This window comes from Vairimorpha ceranae, assembly GCF_000988165.1.
Source record: "Vairimorpha ceranae strain PA08 1199 chromosome Unknown NODE_45, whole genome shotgun sequence".
NCBI classification, from domain to species: domain Eukaryota; kingdom Fungi; phylum Microsporidia; family Nosematidae; genus Vairimorpha; species Vairimorpha ceranae.
Genome location: NW_020169340.1, coordinates 1 through 19,367, shown reverse-complemented (window position 1 = coordinate 19,367; position 19,367 = coordinate 1). Strand labels below are relative to the sequence as shown.

Here is a 19,367-nt window from a genome sequence, read left to right as displayed (position 1 = left end):
GTTTATTTTTTAAAATTAATTAATGTTAGTAAACAAACATTTAAAACTATAAATACAAAAATTACCCTCTACACACACAAAATAAAACAAAAACTACAATGGAGACGAGGATTGATTGCGCTAAAAGAGGTACTAAAATACCCCTTGTAAACAAAAAATTCAATAAATTTATGTAAAAAGTATTTTAGAAAATTTTTACAAATATGGCCACACCAAGTAGCTTAATAATTAAATTATTACATTAAAAAGAACAAGTAGATGGTAGTGAAGAGCGATGGGTGTTTTTAAGCCTGCCAAGTTTTGATAGAATAGTAATTTCCTTATCGGAAAAAAATAATTGCTAATTTGCTCTACAAATAAATTATTTTTTTATAATAACCAATACTTGGTTGCCCCATACAAGATATAATACATACCATATATGATTAGCATTTATTTAAGCAATAAACGTATTTATAAATGTGAGAGATACACATTTATAAAAATAAGGGTCTTTTTTAAACGCCAATAATAAATTAATCCCCAATTTAGTAAAGTGTAATTGAAAATTCAGCAAGTAATATTTTAAAATACTATTTAGTGCTTTGACAATAAACAATAAATATATATTGTTGTTAAAAAATATAAATAAAATGTAAGCCTGTCAATTATCCCATAAATGGTTTGTAAAATATTTGACGTGAAGAGTAACATTCAACATACTGTAATCAAAATAAGAATAATGTAAATATTTATTTATCTTTAATTTATAATAAATATTTTATTAAGATTGTAACTATTGTACACAATGATTAAAATTACAGTATTTGAATGCTCAAACTAATTAATTAATATTGATATATTAAATTTACACAATATTTAAAAAATTAAAGATGTACATTTTATAATTATTAAAAAATTGTTTTACAACTAAATCTATTTATTTTATAAACAGTAACTAATGCATCTTAACACAAACTGGTAATATAAACATAAATCATGTTATGTACTGAATCAATTTAAAGGGGTTTCTGCTAGTTTAGGTAGTTACAAGCACAGTAATGAAATATGTCAAATAAGAGAAAAGTGTGTAAAATATAAGTCACTAATCCAAATTTGTAATATAACTCCTTAAATATCATAAATATTAAATTAGTAAATATGTCAAACATTTTATCTTTCATTTCTCTTTTCGTACATCTAAATTAAGATGTCAAATTCGTTAAATTTCAGACTTCTTATTTGTCAGTAAAAGATCTCCCCCTTACAAAATCATTTTATTTTTAAACAACTCTATTAAATATATTTGACAGTTGTAAAGTACTACTAAAAGCCTTTAATTAAATGTGTGGTCTATGTAATTGTAAATCATCCCCTAATCATTATTTTTTATTCCTTTTTCTCTAAATGATTAATTATTTCTTTAGTATAAATTTAAATTTTTTTTAACCCCCAAAATGTCAACGAACAAGAAAATATTTTACGGTTTATTTGGAACAGCATTAGTCGCTGGTGGAGTAACGAGTGCTTTATGGGTTACAGGAACGTGGCCATTTAATGGTGGTAGTAAGTTAACGATGAAGAGTACTAAGATTGATCAGTTGGATCTTAAAGAAGCGTTTTCAGTGTATACTGCGTCAGGAAAATCTAATTTGCATCTTACAATTGAGGAATTTAGACTTTCTGTATTCGTCTTGAATTTGTTTGCAAGTCTTGATAAGAATAAACTTCTTGGTGGCCTTGATAAATGTTTTAAGGAAGGTTCTTCTGAAGAACTTACCAAAGCGCAGACCTCTAGTTTCGAAAAAAAGATTGACAATGTTGTTCAACAAGGTGAAAAAATCATTAAGGAATTATTTAAGGAAACTGACAAGGTAAAAAGGGAAGATTATATTAAAAAGTCTGATTATTTTTACAAGTTTAAATTTGATAAAGTTGGTGAAAAACAAACATTGGTTGTCGATGATAGTCAAAAGAAGAGGTGTGGTGATGTTGCGCTTTGGTATAGCTACTTGAAAGATACATTTAGTTCAAGAACCGACAAAGATTTACTTGATGCAGCTATGAAAGAGGAATATGAAGATAATCAGAAAAAAAAGTATTCTTTTATTATAATAGCTTTTGCAATTTATTCTGAATTGGTAGATCTTCCTCTCGATTCTTCTGATTTAAATTAAAATCTTTTTACTTTTCTTTTTTCTTGGTTTAGTTTTATTACTTCTCTGGCATTATCTATTTTCAATTTATTGAATTATGATTGCTAGTTATTAACGACTAAATAGAACTCTAATATTGATAGTATTAACTATTGTAAACAGTTACTACATACATTTATCAACCATTTTGATCAAAAAATAAAAAGCACGAAATTTCGAGTGATCTTTTTTTTTAAAAATTATTTAAAGTTGTAAAACATAGCTTTAAAACTTTTAAATTATAGACATTTAAAAAAATAATTTTTAAAAAATCATTAAAATTAATTTTTATAAAATCTTCAAAACTTTCCATAAATTCAATTTTTACGCATAATTTACTTCTTTAAAATAATGTTATTGGTTTTACAAAAAATAGCTGTATAGATATACATTATTATTATTTAATAAAATAAGGAAATATAGCTTTTTTAGATTATGCAACAGAAATTTAATATTTAGATTTTTTGTTTCAGATAATATCTAGCATGTAGATATGAAAAATTAACTTTTCAAAGAAGTAAAATGTATATCATTCATTGTACCGTTTTAACACAGAAAACGCAAATTTGTTAATACAAAATTTTCTAATGGTCGGAAATAACGGTAATGTACTTATTTTATCAAAATTTTAAATGTTTTCACTTTAATCACTAAATTTAAAAATCTTTATTAAAATAAAAAAAATGTTAGTTTTTTCAGATAGCAAATCCTATCTGTTATTTTAATTCTTCACATTTTTGATGCTCTAATAAGGCACTTTAAAAATCTTATAAAATATCATCACTTGGATGTATTCTTCAATTGGCTAGTGGCTCCAAATTTTTGTTCTTAATTAGTCTTTCTGTCCATATTATATTATGTTAGCATGTAAAGGATTTTTTTGTTTCAAATCAAAAATAATTTTTACTTATTAGCCAAAGAATCGTAATACATATCAGATCAAATAAACAAGTTTTATTAAATTATGGTTTTTTTCATTTTCTAAAGTGTAAAAATAAATTAATGTTATAAGTAATAAATTAAAATTATAAAAAATGGCTAAGAGATTGGAAGGAAATGTCATGATATTATAAATTTTTTCTTAAATAGTTTTATTGCGGTTTAAAATTGGTGTTAAAATTTTTAACAAGCCGTTGGTTGGTTATTAGCATGATCATAATAATAACAATTAGAAAACAACTTTTAACAAAATAACCTAAAAATTAATTTTTTTTATTATTCCCACTAACTAACTCTGAATCAGCCATTTCGAAACATTTAATAGCTATCAAATCCAAAATTCTTAACTTAGAGTTTTGACCAATGATAGAAACTTTTTTCTCCAATGCTTTTAATAACAATTCTCTTTTATCAGATTTAAACTTCTCTTCGATAAAATTAATCAAAATTTTAAATTCTTTGTATAAAGTATATTGCGCTTCAGTAAGTCGTATCCTATCTTCGTTAAATTTTATATCAAATAAATTCCTTTTTATAATGTTACGTGGATCATACGAATCTTCAATAATTACAAATAAATATTTTTGAAATTCTCCCATTTGTTTGCTAATTTTTTTTAATCGATTATTTCTGCTTTCAGCTTCTAATAGTTTGTTTCCTTTTCCATTTTTGTCACAGCACCATTTTGCAAACATTATAAGCCAATCGTGATACGGAATGCTAGTAATAAAGTCCACAGCCTCTAAAACCATATAAAAATCTTTTTCACAATTAATTGCATTTTTTAAAATTTTTTCGTATTCCATTGGCAACTCTTTTAAATCTAACAAATCAGAAATTGGACAAATGGTTTCTGTAGTACAAGACATTTTGTTTTGAAAAGTAGCTTTTAAACTATAAGTAAACACAATAAGTATGATACTAATATTTGAAAACATCTTTGTATTTAAAATCATAAGTGTGGGTAAAAATTATTGATAAATATACTATGAAATAAATTAAAAGATATCTGAATGCAAAATGGTTCAAATATCATAACCACAGTATACTTTAATATTAAAAAAATTAGATTACATAATAAATTTACTTTTATTTATTTAAAAAGACGGCGTTAGGATTTATTTTAAACTTTTTATTTCTTTGATCATGCCTCCTTTGTTAGTATCATTGCTTTACATTTAATTAAAAATATCTAAATTTTGTGTAAATTTTAACAATTCAATAAAAAAATTACCTTTTTTAGTAATTTTAATTAAAAAACATGTTTGTGCAACAAAATTAAAGTAAATTTATATTGTCGTTCCAAATCCCACTAAAACCTTTACGTATATACAAAAAATACTTCTATATATATTTAACAAGTAATACATATCTCTACAAATATTAAAATAAGTAATATTAAAAAAATTTTACCACAGTTTACGTTTTTTTAAATCCTTAGGTTAAGTACATTTTGTATTCAATGCGATTTTATATTGGATAAAAATTTATTGATATTAATTATTTTAAATATACTTAAAAACATGCTTTTAAAAATTTACACATTTAATATTAAATAAAAATAAACTATAGATCTATATCTATACAAAAATTTATTAAAGATTTTTATTTATTTTTAATAATTAAATGTTGTTGGAGGGTAGAGTAAAATTTCTGATATTTTTCATAAAAGCGAGATGAGACATTTGACAAATTAAATACTATTTATATTTATAAAAAGACATTTTGTACTGACCTTGGTTTTTACATATATAATTTTGACTCTAATGTAACTTGATATAATGTTCCACAATTATTTCTGTAGACAATTCTTAAATAAAAAATTAATAGGAGAAGTATGAACAAATACGATAACTAACTTTATTAAATATAGCTAAAGTTACATTAAAAAGACATCTTTGAATTTCAAAGTTTTTTAGAAAATCTTACAGGGACGGCACTTATTCTGTAGACATAACTCCTATATAACATAAATTAAGTCGTAAAATAATAAAAGAAATTTATTTTTACTGCTTGTTGCTTTGTTCAAATAAAATTATAGTTGTATCGAATTGATTTTATTAATTTTTATCTATTAACTTGTTATAAACTAATTGTTTGACAGGACATTTGTTAATCAAAACTCTTCTTCAAATTTTTCATCTAACAAGTTGTGTATTAATACAATAAAGGCACAATTAATACAATAAAGGCACTAATTAAGACAACTTTCATGCCCCTCAAGAGTTGAACAACGGCAGCCAATGAAACAATCTTAAATTACAAAAAGGTATTTGTTCTTTCAGTATCCAATATGATCTTTTTTTCAATTATAAAAAAATTTAAATAAACTTTAAATAAAAGTATTTTCTATGAAAGCTTTTATTAAAAACAAGTCTATATACCTTTCGTACTTAGAAAGTCGCATCATCCCACATATGCATGACAACAATAAATCATTCTTCTTTAGTCATTTGCTATGTAAAAATTAAAATAAAATTGATATAAAGATAAATGATATATTTTTAAAACTAAAAATAATCATACTTTGTTGTTAAGAGTTGTTTTGTTAAAACATTCCAAACTTATATTAATCTTAATTTAATTTTATTTTTAAATAGTTAACAAACTAATATAAAATAGTAAGTTTAGTATTTAAAATTAAATTTGTAAATAAAGGAAAAGTTATTTGAACTAAGAGAAGAGGTAGAAAACATTTATTTAATGATAATGATTTAGAGTTTCTTGACAAAAAAATAAAAGAAGATTTATTAACAATTTCAACTAAACTAGAAGAAAAAAATAATTTAAGTCAAAAAAGGAAATTTTTAGGACTATTTGTAAAAAACTAGTCGATTTGGATTATAAAGGTAGGAGAAGAGCATGTAGACCATTTTTGTCAAAAAAATATATTTAATATAGAATAAGACTAGCAACGGAATAGTATTACAGAAAAAAACATTACTTTAAATTTGTTATATGGAGTAATGAATCTAAATTACTAATCTCCAATTAGATAGAATGATCTATTGCTACCAAAAAGATGGTTTGTGGTATGATGTAAAAAATTTAAAACCAACTTTTAGACATGGTAATGGCTCAATCATAATTAAGAAAAGTTTTTCGGAAAAAAAAGTTGGAAATATTTACATAATTAATGGTAAAGTGGGTAGTCTCAAATATACTACAATTCTAAAAAATGCTTAATTTAAAAATGCAGTATGTTTAAATTTAAAATTTTTTATTTCAACAGGATAATGATTCAAAGCATCAATTAAAACTTACGAAGGAGTTTTTAGATTACAAAATATAAAGTTTTTGAATAAACATCTCAATCACCCGATCTAAATTCAATTGAGAATTTATGGTATGTTCTAAAGAAAAATATTTAAGGATTAGAAGTTGTTGTAGTTGAAGAATGGAGTAATATATCTAAGGAGATGTGCTAAAAGTTAGTATCAAGACATAAAAAAGAAATAAATTAGTTGTTAGAGGAGGGGGGCCATACAAGTCATAAAAAAATTCTATTTTTTATTTCCACCTAAAATCTATTTTTATTAAAATGATCTAGATATTTGATTATTATAGTAATATTTTATTACCACATGTTTATTCTTTTATTTTATTTGTTCCTTAATCTTATTTTTTCAATAAAATAAAATATAAAAAAAATTTTACCTGAATACCATGTATACACAAGGAAACAATCAATGAATTAATAAATTAGAAGATCAAGAGAAAATAGTTCCTGAAAAGCATCCCATAAAATTGTAAAAAAATAACATTTTTATAATAATTCTTCTCACTATAAATCTCACGGAACTTCAAAAACATGCCCATGTATACTTAATGAGATCGAAAACGCCCTCTCTACTGACCGCATTCCTTATGTTACTTCAATTATATCTTGAAAATAAAAGATGATAACTGGGATGTCCCCATGTTTTAGATGGAGTTCTATTAGGATCTTATTAAATATTTTATTTTAAATTAATGTTTTTTAACTGTATTAATTATATTCTGATTTTTTTTCAAAATTCACATCCTTAAATTAAATATTTTCTTTAATAAAAAATATCAATTTTTTCGAGGAAAAATTAACAGAACTTTTTTAATTAAGATTCTTGTCATTAATATTGGGTCGTGACAATAACACATGTGAATGTATATTTAAAAACATATGCATTGAGTCTTAGTTATACATGAATAAAAACGAAAAGATAAATTTAGAAAAAAAGTTCTATTTTTTAAATACTTTATTGTATATTCGTGTATGAGAGTATTCAAAAATTGTACAATTATGTGTAGAAATGCAGTGATTTTATAGTTAAAAACCTTTTATATAAAAGCAATTTAAAAGTATAAATTCAGTGCAAAGATTCAAAACTTAAATTTTTAAATAATTTTTTCTCACGCATTTATAATTTTTTTGTATGTGTCAATTAAAAATAATATTTAACAAAAATTTTTTCAGTTTTAATGTCTTGCAGGCATTTGTGTAGCTTTAAATTTGATACAAAATAACAAAAAATTAAATTTAACTTTAATTAAAGAATATTTAAAATCAACTTTGTAAATATTGTTGCCCAAAAAGATACTGTAATAGAATCACCGTATTTCGAAAAGTCTCTACAAGCTTGATTTCTTTCATTTTGACTTAAAAGTTGATCAATCTTAATTTTTATCAAGCCTAGAATAAACAAATTGTCGTTAAAAATATTAAAATGTTTTTTGGTTAATAAAACTGAACCATTTTGTACATCACATCTAAATATACAAGCCAGTCTATCTTTAAAATCTTCATTTACAAGTGTATTACCACAAAATACCCACTTTTTAAAATTATTTAAAGCTGTAACCATTTTAAAAATTTTTTTTTCATTATATTCTTGTACTAAACGTGGTACATTGTTTTCTTCAATATGGTATTTAATGAAAGATTCAATCCATTCATTCTTGGATATACTAGTAATTACGTACACCAATTTCATTGCCAATTTAAAATATTCCACGTTTAAGAAAGTCTCTAGGACTTCCTTTTTATACTGTTCATATAATTGTTTTGGGCTCGACCTCTTTAGATTGTTATAAGAATTTTCTTTAATATCATCAGTAGGATTATTAAGACTAGATCCTATACCAACAATGAATGTAAATATTATTATACTAGGACAATAAAATTTTATAAAGCTATAATTCATAATATAGGGGCAAAAATTTTTAGTATTTAAGTTTTTAATTTAAAAAAAATTTAACTTAACAAAAATATTTATATTTCTAATGTCAAGTAGATAAATTAAAAAAAATGTTCTTTTTTGGAAACTATAATTAAAAAATTGAAAGATGCAACTTAATAAAATGTTAATACTTCTTAAGTTTAAAAATTAAAAATTTTTTTGTAAATATAAAAAAACATAATGAATTTTATTATCGATTTTTAAAATTAAAGATTTAAGCTAAGAATGGTTACGCTGTTAATTATAGTAATAAGCCTGTCTTAATTTAAAAAATTAAAATAAGCTATTAAATAGTTTTACGTTTCTAAGTGCTAAAACATTGTATACATACAAGACATTTTATATTGTTTTATGTTTTATTAAATCAAAAAATAAACTAAATAATCTTTGTTCTTTTATATAGCTTCTTTTTGTTTTCAAAAAAATTAAATGTTTAATGCTTTCTACTGATTTGTAGCTTTTTAAATTTCTTGTCAATAATTTTTACATTTATTTATTTGTGAATTACAAATTGAAAACATTCTAATATTTAATTGTTTTGATTTAAATACATTAAAAAAAATTTATTTAAATAACACCATTTGAATAAGAAAATAGAATAAATATTTTTAATTTTACTTATTGCAAAATATAAAGATTTTGTTTACAATGTCATACTTGAAACAAAATAAATAAGTTTTATCTTTATCTTTATGTTTTTATGTCTACATCTTTTTGGCATATCATATTCTAAAAGATACGTATACATTCCACAGAAAATAATAAGATTACCAAGTAGAATTTTATGTAATTATTGTAAAGCAATGTCTATTCCCGCATTTATTGTAGACACATATAATATGGATTTTTGTACCGAACAATTGATTTTATATACTAGCAGTCCATATTTAGCATGTTATAAATGCAAGAATAAGATATTAATTCATGATATTGTATGTGATAAATGTATTATAAAAACTAAACATTTAAAGTATTGCACAGGATGTGGTGCATTAAAAAGATTTTACAATTGGACAAAAGTACAGGAACCTTTTTAAATTTTCTTTTGAAGATCGTTGAGTTTAATGAAAAAACGAAAAGTCTTGTTAGTAAGCAAAACATTATGAAAAAATAAATAGAGTTTTTAAAAAACATTAACTTCATTTTACTAAATTTATAAAAATGGTTTAATTAACCCTTAAATTTCTTACTTCTCCATAACATTTAGTCCCACAATTAGGACAATACTCAGCTTCAAATGGTCTTGAAACGTGGCATGATCTACAAGGATTGCCTCGAATCGTTGGAAGATGTCGCATACAGTTTTGACATGATATATAAGGAGAACTACTGCAACATGGACATGTAGGTATAAAACATATCGTAAATATATAATCGTCTCTACGATATACAGCCTTTGTAATAGTCGAGCAATACGGACATATGATTTTTTCGGGAAGTTCTGAATAACCATTGGGAGTATCAATCACATCAGATCTTGTATTGTAACCTACGATAAGACAACAAGGATTACACATGAAGGGATTTAAGTAACCAATTTATATAAGTTACTCCTTTCTTATTTAGTTGTCGTGTAAAAAGGAGAATACAACTTGCATATTCGTAGCTTATTATAGGCCAAAAAATAAATTATTATAACTAATTAAAAATATGCATATTAATTAGTTATCACTAAATACTAAGGATTTTAAGCAATGTTATGTAAAAATACATTTAATTATTGCTTTTGGTTTCTGTAAAGCAATGATATTTCCTAAAATTATCTGTAAGACGAAACAACTAATAACTATTTTGCAATATTTTATCGTATTTTAGACAATTAAATATGTAAACATTCATCCATAGCATTATATTAATTAAATACTGTTTTGTGTCAAAAAACATTGTTAAATTGAGACATAAAAAGTTTGTACTTTTAATAAAATGAAAAGGCAGTGAACGTTGTACAATTTATTTATTTTTTGTCACAGAATATGTATAAAATGCTTATTAAGAAGTGGAATATCTTAATTGTCAAAGTATCTTCTTTAGATATACAGTATTTTTAGTTTTTAATAATAAATTAATCTTTGACCTAATGACAATTGTCTTTGAGTACATTATAATTTTTTAATTAATTAAAATAAAGAATTTGTCAACTACGCTAGTTAATTGTAAATTTTTTTTTTCGAAAATGCATGCTGTTGCTTTCAGAATTTTTAATGATTATGTTTTTAAGATTGGCCGAAATTTTAGATAAATTCTATCTTTAAATGTTTATGAAACGACATATTGCAGTTGTTTATACATGAAAAATAGTAATTATTACAATTTAAATATTGATTTTGCAAAAACAGAAAAGTAAGTTAATAATGTTTTTTTAAAATTCTACAAGAAAAAAATAATGATTTTGTTTGTAAAGATTTTATTTTTAATAATCTTGTTATAACATATTTACAGTTAAAAATTAATTAAAAAATACGTTTTAAAAATTCTTTAGTTTTTGAAATATATTGCTTTTTTTCAGGAAAAAATCTAACATATTTTTTTGCAAATTAGTTTTGAAGTAAGGCATCATGTAAATCGGAATTTTGTTGAAATCCAACAAGAATAAGATATTAGATTATAAACATTTTTTAATTTTTTACTACAATTTATCAAGATCTTATATTAATATTAACAAACTCTTGACTTTTTAATTCAGCGCTTAAAGCTTTTGTTTAAAATAAAAAAAATTGCACATTTTTTTTGGCAAGAATTTTTACTGTTTTATACTAATTTTTACATAATTAAAGCATGTTGCCTTAAGTAAAAATATTTAAGCAAATACATGAAAATATGCCTTTAGAAAATATAAGTTTCTGCTATTATCATGTTTTTTTATCAATGTTATATGTTATTTTTTTTATGTTATAATTGTAAAGCAAGATTTTCAATTACTCGTATTTTTTATGGTAACATTTTTGCTACAAAATTATCAAATTCATGCATATTTTCGTGAAATTAATTAATTAATGCACTTAAATAAAGATATGTTATGAAACTAAACGTAGGCTTGGTGTGCTGTTTTTAGATAACGCCCTCTTTTTTTATACACATAGATTTTTAATGTAAAATTAAAATTCAAATAACAATTTAATTAAACACGCAAAAAAATTATTACTATTATTTTTAAGTTTATAAAACACGCCATTTAAAAGCATTATTATAGGTATTTAGAGTGTTTGTTACTTTTTACTTGTCATTACAATAACAGTTTTGATATGTACATTAAATGCTGGGTCTTATAAAAAAGGTGTGTTTCATAAAATTTTTAATAATTTTAATTGCTGTATTTTTTAAAGAACAAAATGTACCTTGGTTTGTTATACAAAGATAATTAACCTAAATCAAAAAGACATATTGCAATAAAAAACTATTCTTTTTCCTATTACAAATGTCCGGAGGATATCGACAGTGTACTTTTTGGTATTCGCATTTCTTAACTAAGTTTTTATTTAATTTTTATTTGTATCATGTCTAGCTTAAAGGTTTCTTTGTTTTTTTAAATTATCTTAAAATGCATTACATCTATTTCTTAGTGTTTAAATTATAAGAAATATATTCTAAATTAAACATTTATACCAAAAGTTAAATAAATTTTTTATCATAAAATAAAATCATTCCAATCTTAGAAAGATGTAGTGCCAAATGTTTGTCATGTTCCAGTTAAATGATTATAACATTTCTATTTAATGCCATTGTCCTCGTTACAATTTAAAGACTTCCGTACTGATAAAAAAAATACTTAAGAAAATTATATTAAATAAAAATATTTGTTTTAATGACGAAATTTTATAACAAATCTATTTACATTTATTTCTAAACAACTGCAATTATTATCTAGGTACAGCAGTTATTTATTCCCAAAATATGTTTCATCAGAAATAACGTTTTTAAACTAACAAGTTACAGAATCTTGAATATTATTGGTTTAAATAAAGATGTTTATGACGCAAACAAAACAATTACAATAAATATCTGAAAAATTTGGAGAGAACGGGATTAAAAAATTTTTAATTAAAAAGCTTTGGTTTTGATAATTTAAACAAATATTACAAAAAATTTAACTCACTACTTTCTGCTTACGCACTTAAAAAGTTTTTTATATGCATCATATTTTAGCTTTGCGACAAATCTTATTTTGTTTTTAAGCTTTAATTTAATTTTTCAAATATTACAGAATTTTATATAAATGATTTTTGTTACTAAATTACGATTATTAGAAAAAACGAAATTATTTAAAAACAACACTTTAAATGTGAGCATGCCAAACACCTCAAGATCATGATTTATGAGATACTCAATACTAAAAGTAGCATCCAACAAAGATGTTAAAGTTACGTAAATTTGGCAAAAATCAATTTACGTTTCATTTTTAAGCTTGCGTAAATATCAAAAATTAATCTTTAATTAATCAGAAATCTTAATTAAAAATTCTTCGGTAATCCTTTAAAAAAGGATAAGTAAATATTAAATTACAAAATTTTTAACCCCAAATGAGGAAGTTAAAGTACAAATTATTACTTGCACCGATGGTTGTTATTTTGGTAGCTGGTGTTTTTGTAGTTTATTTAATAGTTAACAAAAAGAATTCTAATTCTATTACATTAAATAACCTGTCTCTTAACGACACCATTATAGACAAACTTGATACGAATGACGCTTACAAAACATATGAATCCAAAATACTTTTAGAGAGCAACAAACTCTCCAAAGAAAATTTCGTGCTAATGTTAAAAGTTTTTTATTTTGCTACGAAAATTGGCAAAGATGATATTAATAAAGTTGCGCAAAGAATTGTGAGAAAATTTTATTTAATAAGTTATGAAAATAAAATAATAAATGAAACTAAATATAATAAAATCTTGAAATATTATGAAAGCAGAATTCCTTCAAGTATTGAAAAGGATATAAATTTTCTGGTAAAAATTTTTCAAAGCAACAAAATAGATAAAGTTGCTGGGTTTGATGTATTTATGAAATTTTTGGAATTTGATATAACAAAACTTTATGAAATTGATCAAATAATGCATACAGACAATGGTACGATTGCTATTTCACCGTTTTTGAAAGAAGAGTTTATAGCTTACGCTGATAAATATTTAGAAAAAGACTTAAAAGAACAAATGTTTGAGAAGCATATAGTTCAAAATCCAATTCCATATTCAAGTTTTGAAGCTGTATTTCTCAAATGGTTTTTTGGGAAAAAAACTACAAAGGAAACTTTATATACAGGAGACTAGATAATAAAAGAAATTATTGTTTAATATTTTATTTATTAATAGGTCTAGCTTTTAAATACACTTCTGTGGTATATATCACATTTTAAAAAATCTCCCCTCCAAAAATTTTAATAAATTTTGTTATAAATTAAAAATTAAAAAGAAGGAATTTATACAAAAATAAGAAATGAAATACGAAAAAACTTAGTATGACAAAAGGCACAACAACGATAGTCATGGCACAAAGATGCCCTATAAAGTTAATGAAAATAAAATATTAAATAATAAAGTATTATTTATTTGTTCTTATAAAGAACTACACTTAAAGTTTGGACACCTCACCTGAGGTTACTACAACTTCTTAAAAAAATATTTTTTAACAATACTTTAAACTTAAAAAGAGAAATTAGCAAACTGCTTTACATAGTTCTTAAGAAATCTTATAAAGCAAAAAAAATAAAACAAAGAAAATGTTGATGTGTTATAGTCGTCTTCTATTTACAAATGTAAAATTAAATATGTCTTTGTGTAAAAGATGATTGTTTATAATGTGAGTTTATTCTAAAAAAAATAAATTTAAAACTTTTCAATCGTAATCTAATATTAATGATATGTTGTTGCCCAACAAAATATACCATAAATGGAAATTTTTTTTGCAAATAAAAATAATGCTTATTAATCTCTGTATTAAAAACCACATGAAATTTAATTTTTTTATTTTAAGTTTCTGATTATATGAAATGATTTTGAAATGTTTTTATCGGACTCATTGGTCCATCATGAAACCTAAACTATAAATAAACAAATATAAAAAAAAATATGGAAGAAAACAAGAGGCAGTCTCACAAAGGTCACGATCGACACAAGGAACTAAGAATGTAAAATAAAACGTTAAAAAGACACAATATTTTTAAAATAAAAAAGTGAAGCAGTAAGGAAAGTCGGCGGCGTCAAAAGCGTTTTGGAGTCTTATCTTCAATCTGGCTGCATCCCACAACTTCACCTCAATCTCTTGTACAGTGTAATATAAATCGTAAAACATCAAATTTATTCAAAAAATATTCTATTTTAATAATTTCTATATCAAAAATATCTTTTTAAAAAGTTTAACTATTTTATTTTAATAAAAATATATTAGTATCTTAAAGTATACTAGCGAAAATAAATTATAAATAATTTAAAATTTGTCAAATGCTATCTTTTCTGTACATTCAAGTATTGGTTCTGGGCAAAAGTAAATTTGCTTGTGTGGCTTAATAGATTTTTAGTTCTGTTCATTATACATTATTTATAATTTTTTATAAGTTTTAAAATAATTTTAAACTAAATGCTGTATTAAATTGACACATTAATTAAAACTTTTATTAATAACAGTAAATTGTTTACAATGTCGTTTATTGTAATTAATAAATACTATTTTGGTTTACATTCATTTAGTAGAATTAATTTGTTTGCAACTTGATAGTATTTTCTAATCTTCTCTAATTCTAATTGTGTATTTAAAAATTTAATTTGTAAAATAAGTAATTACTTCTTTAAATATTTTATAGATAACAATAATGTATGTGTTTATAACCAAAAATTAAAGTTAAAATTTTATATAACGACTAGCTTATGCTATCTCGTTTAAAACGGAATCACAAATACAATGTGTGTTATTTCTTTTTAATGAATATAATGTGCCTTTGTGTATGTACCTATTTTATTATTTTTATAACAAATTAGTCCATTTTATATTTATTAAAATTTGATATAGACACCTTGTATAAGATTAATACAACTAAGTAAAATCAAGGGAAAATGGACAAAAACACTGTTCTGTGCTTAGAAAAAACAAACCCACACTTATGCTACTCGTGCTTAAAAAATTAAAAGAATGATACATTTTATAATAAAGAAGGGTTAAAAAATAAATAAATATTTAGATTCAAACTTTTTATATATATTGACTAGCTTACGCTATCCCGTTTAAAACGGGACTCAAATTCGATACGTGCTTTTTTTGTTTAAATTATGTGTATATGTCTTTGTGCATGTATGTATTGTTATTTCTAAACATTGCACACTTTAATTATAAAATGACAATAGAGCATATTTTACAATTTGAATAAAACTTAAGAAAATATTTTAGAAAGTTAAGCTCTTTATAATATAATCAACTATGGAGATTGTCATTTATTTAAAAAAACGTTTTCCAAAATTTTAAAAAAGAAGGGTTAAAAAATAAATAAATATTCAGATTCAAACTTTTTATATATATTGACTAGCTAACGCCATCCCGTTTGAAACGGGATTATAAATAAATAATATTCTTATTTTTATTGTAAAACATGTCTTTGGGCTTGTGCGCATTGTTTAAAGTACAAAATGTCTTACATTGTAAAGTTAAATTTGCAAAAGTCAACATTTTACAATTACAAAAAAATTGAAAAACTCTACGGAGAATACACAAAACCTCGTAATATCCTTTTAGTAACAATTATATACAAATCTCTAAGTTGTATTTTGGTGCTTTTAAATGAAAAATTAAAACAGAATTTCACAATTTTAAAAAAAGAAGGGTTAAAAAATAAAAAAATGTTCAAATTCAAACTTTTTATATATATTGACTAGCCAACGCACTCCCGTTTAAAACGGGATTATAAATAAATAATATTCTTGTTTTAAATTGTGTAACATGTCTTTAGGCTTGTGCGCATTGTTTAAAGTAAAAATGTCTTACATTGTAAAGTAAAATTTGCCTAAGAAACCATTTTGCAATTACAAAAAAATTGAAAAACCTAAGAAAATACACAAACCCCCATAATATCCATTTAGTAACAATTATATACAATTCTTTAGGTTGTATTTTAATGCTTTAAAGGAATAAAAAATAATAAGAATTTTACAAAGTTTTAAAAAAGAAGGGTTAAAAAATAAAAAAATATTCAGATTCAAACTTTTTATATATATTGATGATGATAAATCTGCTCAAAAGGTATAGGTTAAAATTTCACCAATGCGAATTCGCTAAGTAATAAACAAGCGTTGGCACAACAATTGTCATAAAATATTTGTCGGTAAAGTCGTATCGTAAGCTTTTCTGTAGGCGTCGATCAAGGGTTGTAAATATTCATAAAGATGTAGAGGCATAACATCTTTGGGTCGGCACGACAATTGCCGTAGCCCTGAAAGCATTTACAAGTCGTATTCGAAGACTTTTAGTAAGAACTTATATCTGAAGACCCGCCTGGGAAGGGAGTAGCAATTTAATGAAGCTCTAGCATTTTACATGGGATAGTGAGAGTCCATCACGGTCATTAGGCCCATACCGCCTTTCCGACCACAAGATCCAGCGAAGCTCTGGTCTGGTAGCGTACTACCAGTTGTCGGCTCTCTGTAAGATCCTTACAGGGATTAATACTATCTTGTTACTAAGCGAGGCCCTTGTGGCATGCTAGCGCTAATAATGCGCCGTGTAGAGGAAAGTAAAATTTCCTAAAGGAAGAATTAAGCATTATAAAAAAATATGGCAAGAATATAAAAAAGATTAATTGAATATTAAAGAAATAAATAACCATGATGTATAATCAATCTAAAAAAATTGTGTGTGTTTATATAAATTTGATGAACTTGCGCTTTTTCAATAAGAATTAAACAATAAAAAAATAAATTATTATTATTTTTTATAACGATAAATCTCCCACATAACCTATTTCCGACGCAGCTTTATGTATTTGAATCTAGGTCATATCAATACTAGACTAATCATTGTTTTATTTAGTTTTACACAATCTTTCTAAATTTTTTGATATTGTTTTTTAGATTTACCTTTTTATATGCTTTGTTTTATTAAAAAAGGTATATTAAGCAACTCACATTTAATTAGTTGAAAATTTATTATACCAAAGGAATTAAAAATTATTTATAAATTTATTACAATAACTTGATTTATTTATACAAATTTTCAATAATTAACATCGTTAGGATTCTCTAGCGCTTAAAAATCAAAATTTTCCCGTAAATAATAAAACATAAATGTAACAGCATAAAAGAACAAATCTTGTGAATATAATATAAATGTGATCGCATATGCGGCTTAGTAATTATAAGATTTTATTTTGTTTCTTTGTCTTTTTCAAATTTATTTTGTATATTTTTTCAAAAATAAATCGCAAATTTAATTTTATTTAAAAAACTTACAGGAAATGGCTGGCAGTGAATTATTATTTGGTAGTACTCGACCAAACTACCAAAACAAAAAGACTTTTTATTTAACCTTTATTAAATTCTATTTTTTAGATAATTTTTTATCTATTTATAGCTTTTATTTTAGATAAATCTAAAACAAATAGACACGAGCCAATTGCTTTTCAAGATTCATGTTTAATCAGTTTCATATTTGTAACATAGTATCTAACGTCACCAGTTAATACAAGAAAATATATTATGGTTATCCATAACAAAACTTTGTAATCTGAGACTAAAAGATTTTAAAAATGCAAGGTTTGGATTTACAAAATAGCTAATCTTATCTTCTCCTTTTTTTCAATAAATTCAAAATATTATTTTACCCATTAATGTTATCGAGAAAGTGTTGCTATATTTTATTAATATGCTTAGTATCAACAACATTTTTTATATGTATATTTTGCAAATACACTAGCATCTTTGGATCACATTCAGATTCATCAACTAAGATATCTCTAAAAGATACTGTATTAGATAAATTTGATACTGATATTGCATTTGAAGCATACAAAAAAATACATAAGGAAATTAAATTTACTAAAGAAGAATTCGTGTTTATGGCTAAAGCTTATTATTGTATTTTTAAAATACCGAAAAATGTATTAGAAAAATATTTATTTGATGCTTTTACCGTTTTTTTTGGAAGAATAATTTTTTTTCCCAAATATTTTAAAGACTTAATGTGTGATATGGTTACTGGAGGTCAAAAGTTATATGATTTTTTTTTTATTCCTTATACCGAAAAAGTATACCCTAGTGCTGTTGAACTAATTATGGATAATTTTTTAGAGGTTGAGAAAAGTAGTAAGCCAGAACTTTTTAAAATTGTACAAAAAACAATCGATAGTCTAGACACAATCTTGAACAGCCTTTTAGAAGATGATTTAAAAATTAAATTGACCGAAAGAAAACTAGAAAGGGGAACACTAATGCTATCATACATCGAAATAGCTTTTTTTAATATAAAACATTAATTAATGTTTAAAAAAACGTTGTTTTTTTTAATTACCTTTATTTAACAAGTTTAATGTCTGATTTTGCTGTAAGTTTGTTTATTAGTCTTTTGCTTTTGAATCAAATATGTATGTACTCGTAAAGACTTTTTTTCTGTGAATGTGTGATTAAGCATTTTTGAAAAACTATAAACAACATTTTAGTAATAAATAACATTTTAAGTAGTTTTCTTTTGTTTTACTTAAATTACTAAGACTATTGTATTAAAAATATTTTTAATGTTGTTCTTGTAATATATCAAATTTTTTTCACAAATATACTTAAGACATAGACTAAAGTCTTTATAATTCAAGTGTATAGTTCATTATTATTAAGACCAACAAATTGTACAAAGTGATTAATAGTATTGTTAAGAAAAACATTTTTATTTCAAATATAATTTTTAAAACAAGTTTATATCTATGTCATTTATCGATATTTATTTTTGTTTCGGACAAATCATTTTTTTAATAATATAATAATTTTTTTGTTTATTTATTAATTCTTTTCGGAGAAACTATTACACTTCCTGATTCCACCACCACAAACTTTCAGAACATTTAACATCATTG

General features: G+C 23.5%; 8 protein-coding genes across 8 annotated transcripts; 3 read left to right on the top strand and 5 right to left on the bottom strand.

Annotated features, from left to right (window-relative positions):
• Window positions 1-1,436: 1,436 nt before the first annotated feature.
• Window positions 1,437-2,156, top strand: AAJ76_4500017931 (hypothetical protein; the record flags this gene model as incomplete). Its single annotated transcript, XM_024475676.1, has 1 exon — window positions 1,437-2,156. One exon carries the CDS (start codon window positions 1,437-1,439, stop codon window positions 2,154-2,156), a length of 720 nt encoding a protein of 239 aa, XP_024330533.1.
• A 952-nt stretch (window positions 2,157-3,108) lies between these two features.
• Window positions 3,109-3,237, bottom strand: AAJ76_4500016131 (hypothetical protein; the record flags this gene model as incomplete). The annotated part of the gene is made up of 1 exon (XM_024475675.1): window positions 3,109-3,237. One exon carries the CDS (start codon window positions 3,235-3,237, stop codon window positions 3,109-3,111), a length of 129 nt encoding a protein of 42 aa, XP_024330532.1.
• Window positions 3,238-3,376: 139 nt separating this feature from the next.
• AAJ76_4500015299 (hypothetical protein) lies at window positions 3,377-4,069 on the bottom strand (the record flags this gene model as incomplete). The annotated part of the gene is made up of 1 exon (XM_024475674.1): window positions 3,377-4,069. One exon carries the CDS (start codon window positions 4,067-4,069, stop codon window positions 3,377-3,379), a length of 693 nt encoding a protein of 230 aa, XP_024330531.1.
• A 3,570-nt stretch (window positions 4,070-7,639) lies between these two features.
• On the bottom strand, window positions 7,640-8,293 carry AAJ76_4500011075 (hypothetical protein; the record flags this gene model as incomplete). The annotated part of the gene is made up of 1 exon (XM_024475672.1): window positions 7,640-8,293. One exon carries the CDS (start codon window positions 8,291-8,293, stop codon window positions 7,640-7,642), a length of 654 nt encoding a protein of 217 aa, XP_024330530.1.
• Window positions 8,294-9,495: 1,202 nt separating this feature from the next.
• AAJ76_450009522 (hypothetical protein) lies at window positions 9,496-9,846 on the bottom strand (the record flags this gene model as incomplete). Its single annotated transcript, XM_024475688.1, has 1 exon — window positions 9,496-9,846. One exon carries the CDS (start codon window positions 9,844-9,846, stop codon window positions 9,496-9,498), a length of 351 nt encoding a protein of 116 aa, XP_024330529.1.
• A 3,000-nt stretch (window positions 9,847-12,846) lies between these two features.
• Window positions 12,847-13,593, top strand: AAJ76_450006521 (hypothetical protein; the record flags this gene model as incomplete). The annotated part of the gene is made up of 1 exon (XM_024475687.1): window positions 12,847-13,593. The coding sequence occupies one exon, from the start codon at window positions 12,847-12,849 to the stop codon at window positions 13,591-13,593; it is 747 nt and encodes a 248-aa protein (XP_024330528.1).
• An 889-nt stretch (window positions 13,594-14,482) lies between these two features.
• AAJ76_450004754 (hypothetical protein) lies at window positions 14,483-14,614 on the bottom strand (the record flags this gene model as incomplete). Its single annotated transcript, XM_024475686.1, has 1 exon — window positions 14,483-14,614. The coding sequence occupies one exon, from the start codon at window positions 14,612-14,614 to the stop codon at window positions 14,483-14,485; it is 132 nt and encodes a 43-aa protein (XP_024330527.1).
• A 3,517-nt stretch (window positions 14,615-18,131) lies between these two features.
• On the top strand, window positions 18,132-18,776 carry AAJ76_450001236 (hypothetical protein; the record flags this gene model as incomplete). The annotated part of the gene is made up of 1 exon (XM_024475673.1): window positions 18,132-18,776. One exon carries the CDS (start codon window positions 18,132-18,134, stop codon window positions 18,774-18,776), a length of 645 nt encoding a protein of 214 aa, XP_024330526.1.
• Between the last annotated feature and the right edge of the window lie 591 nt (window positions 18,777-19,367).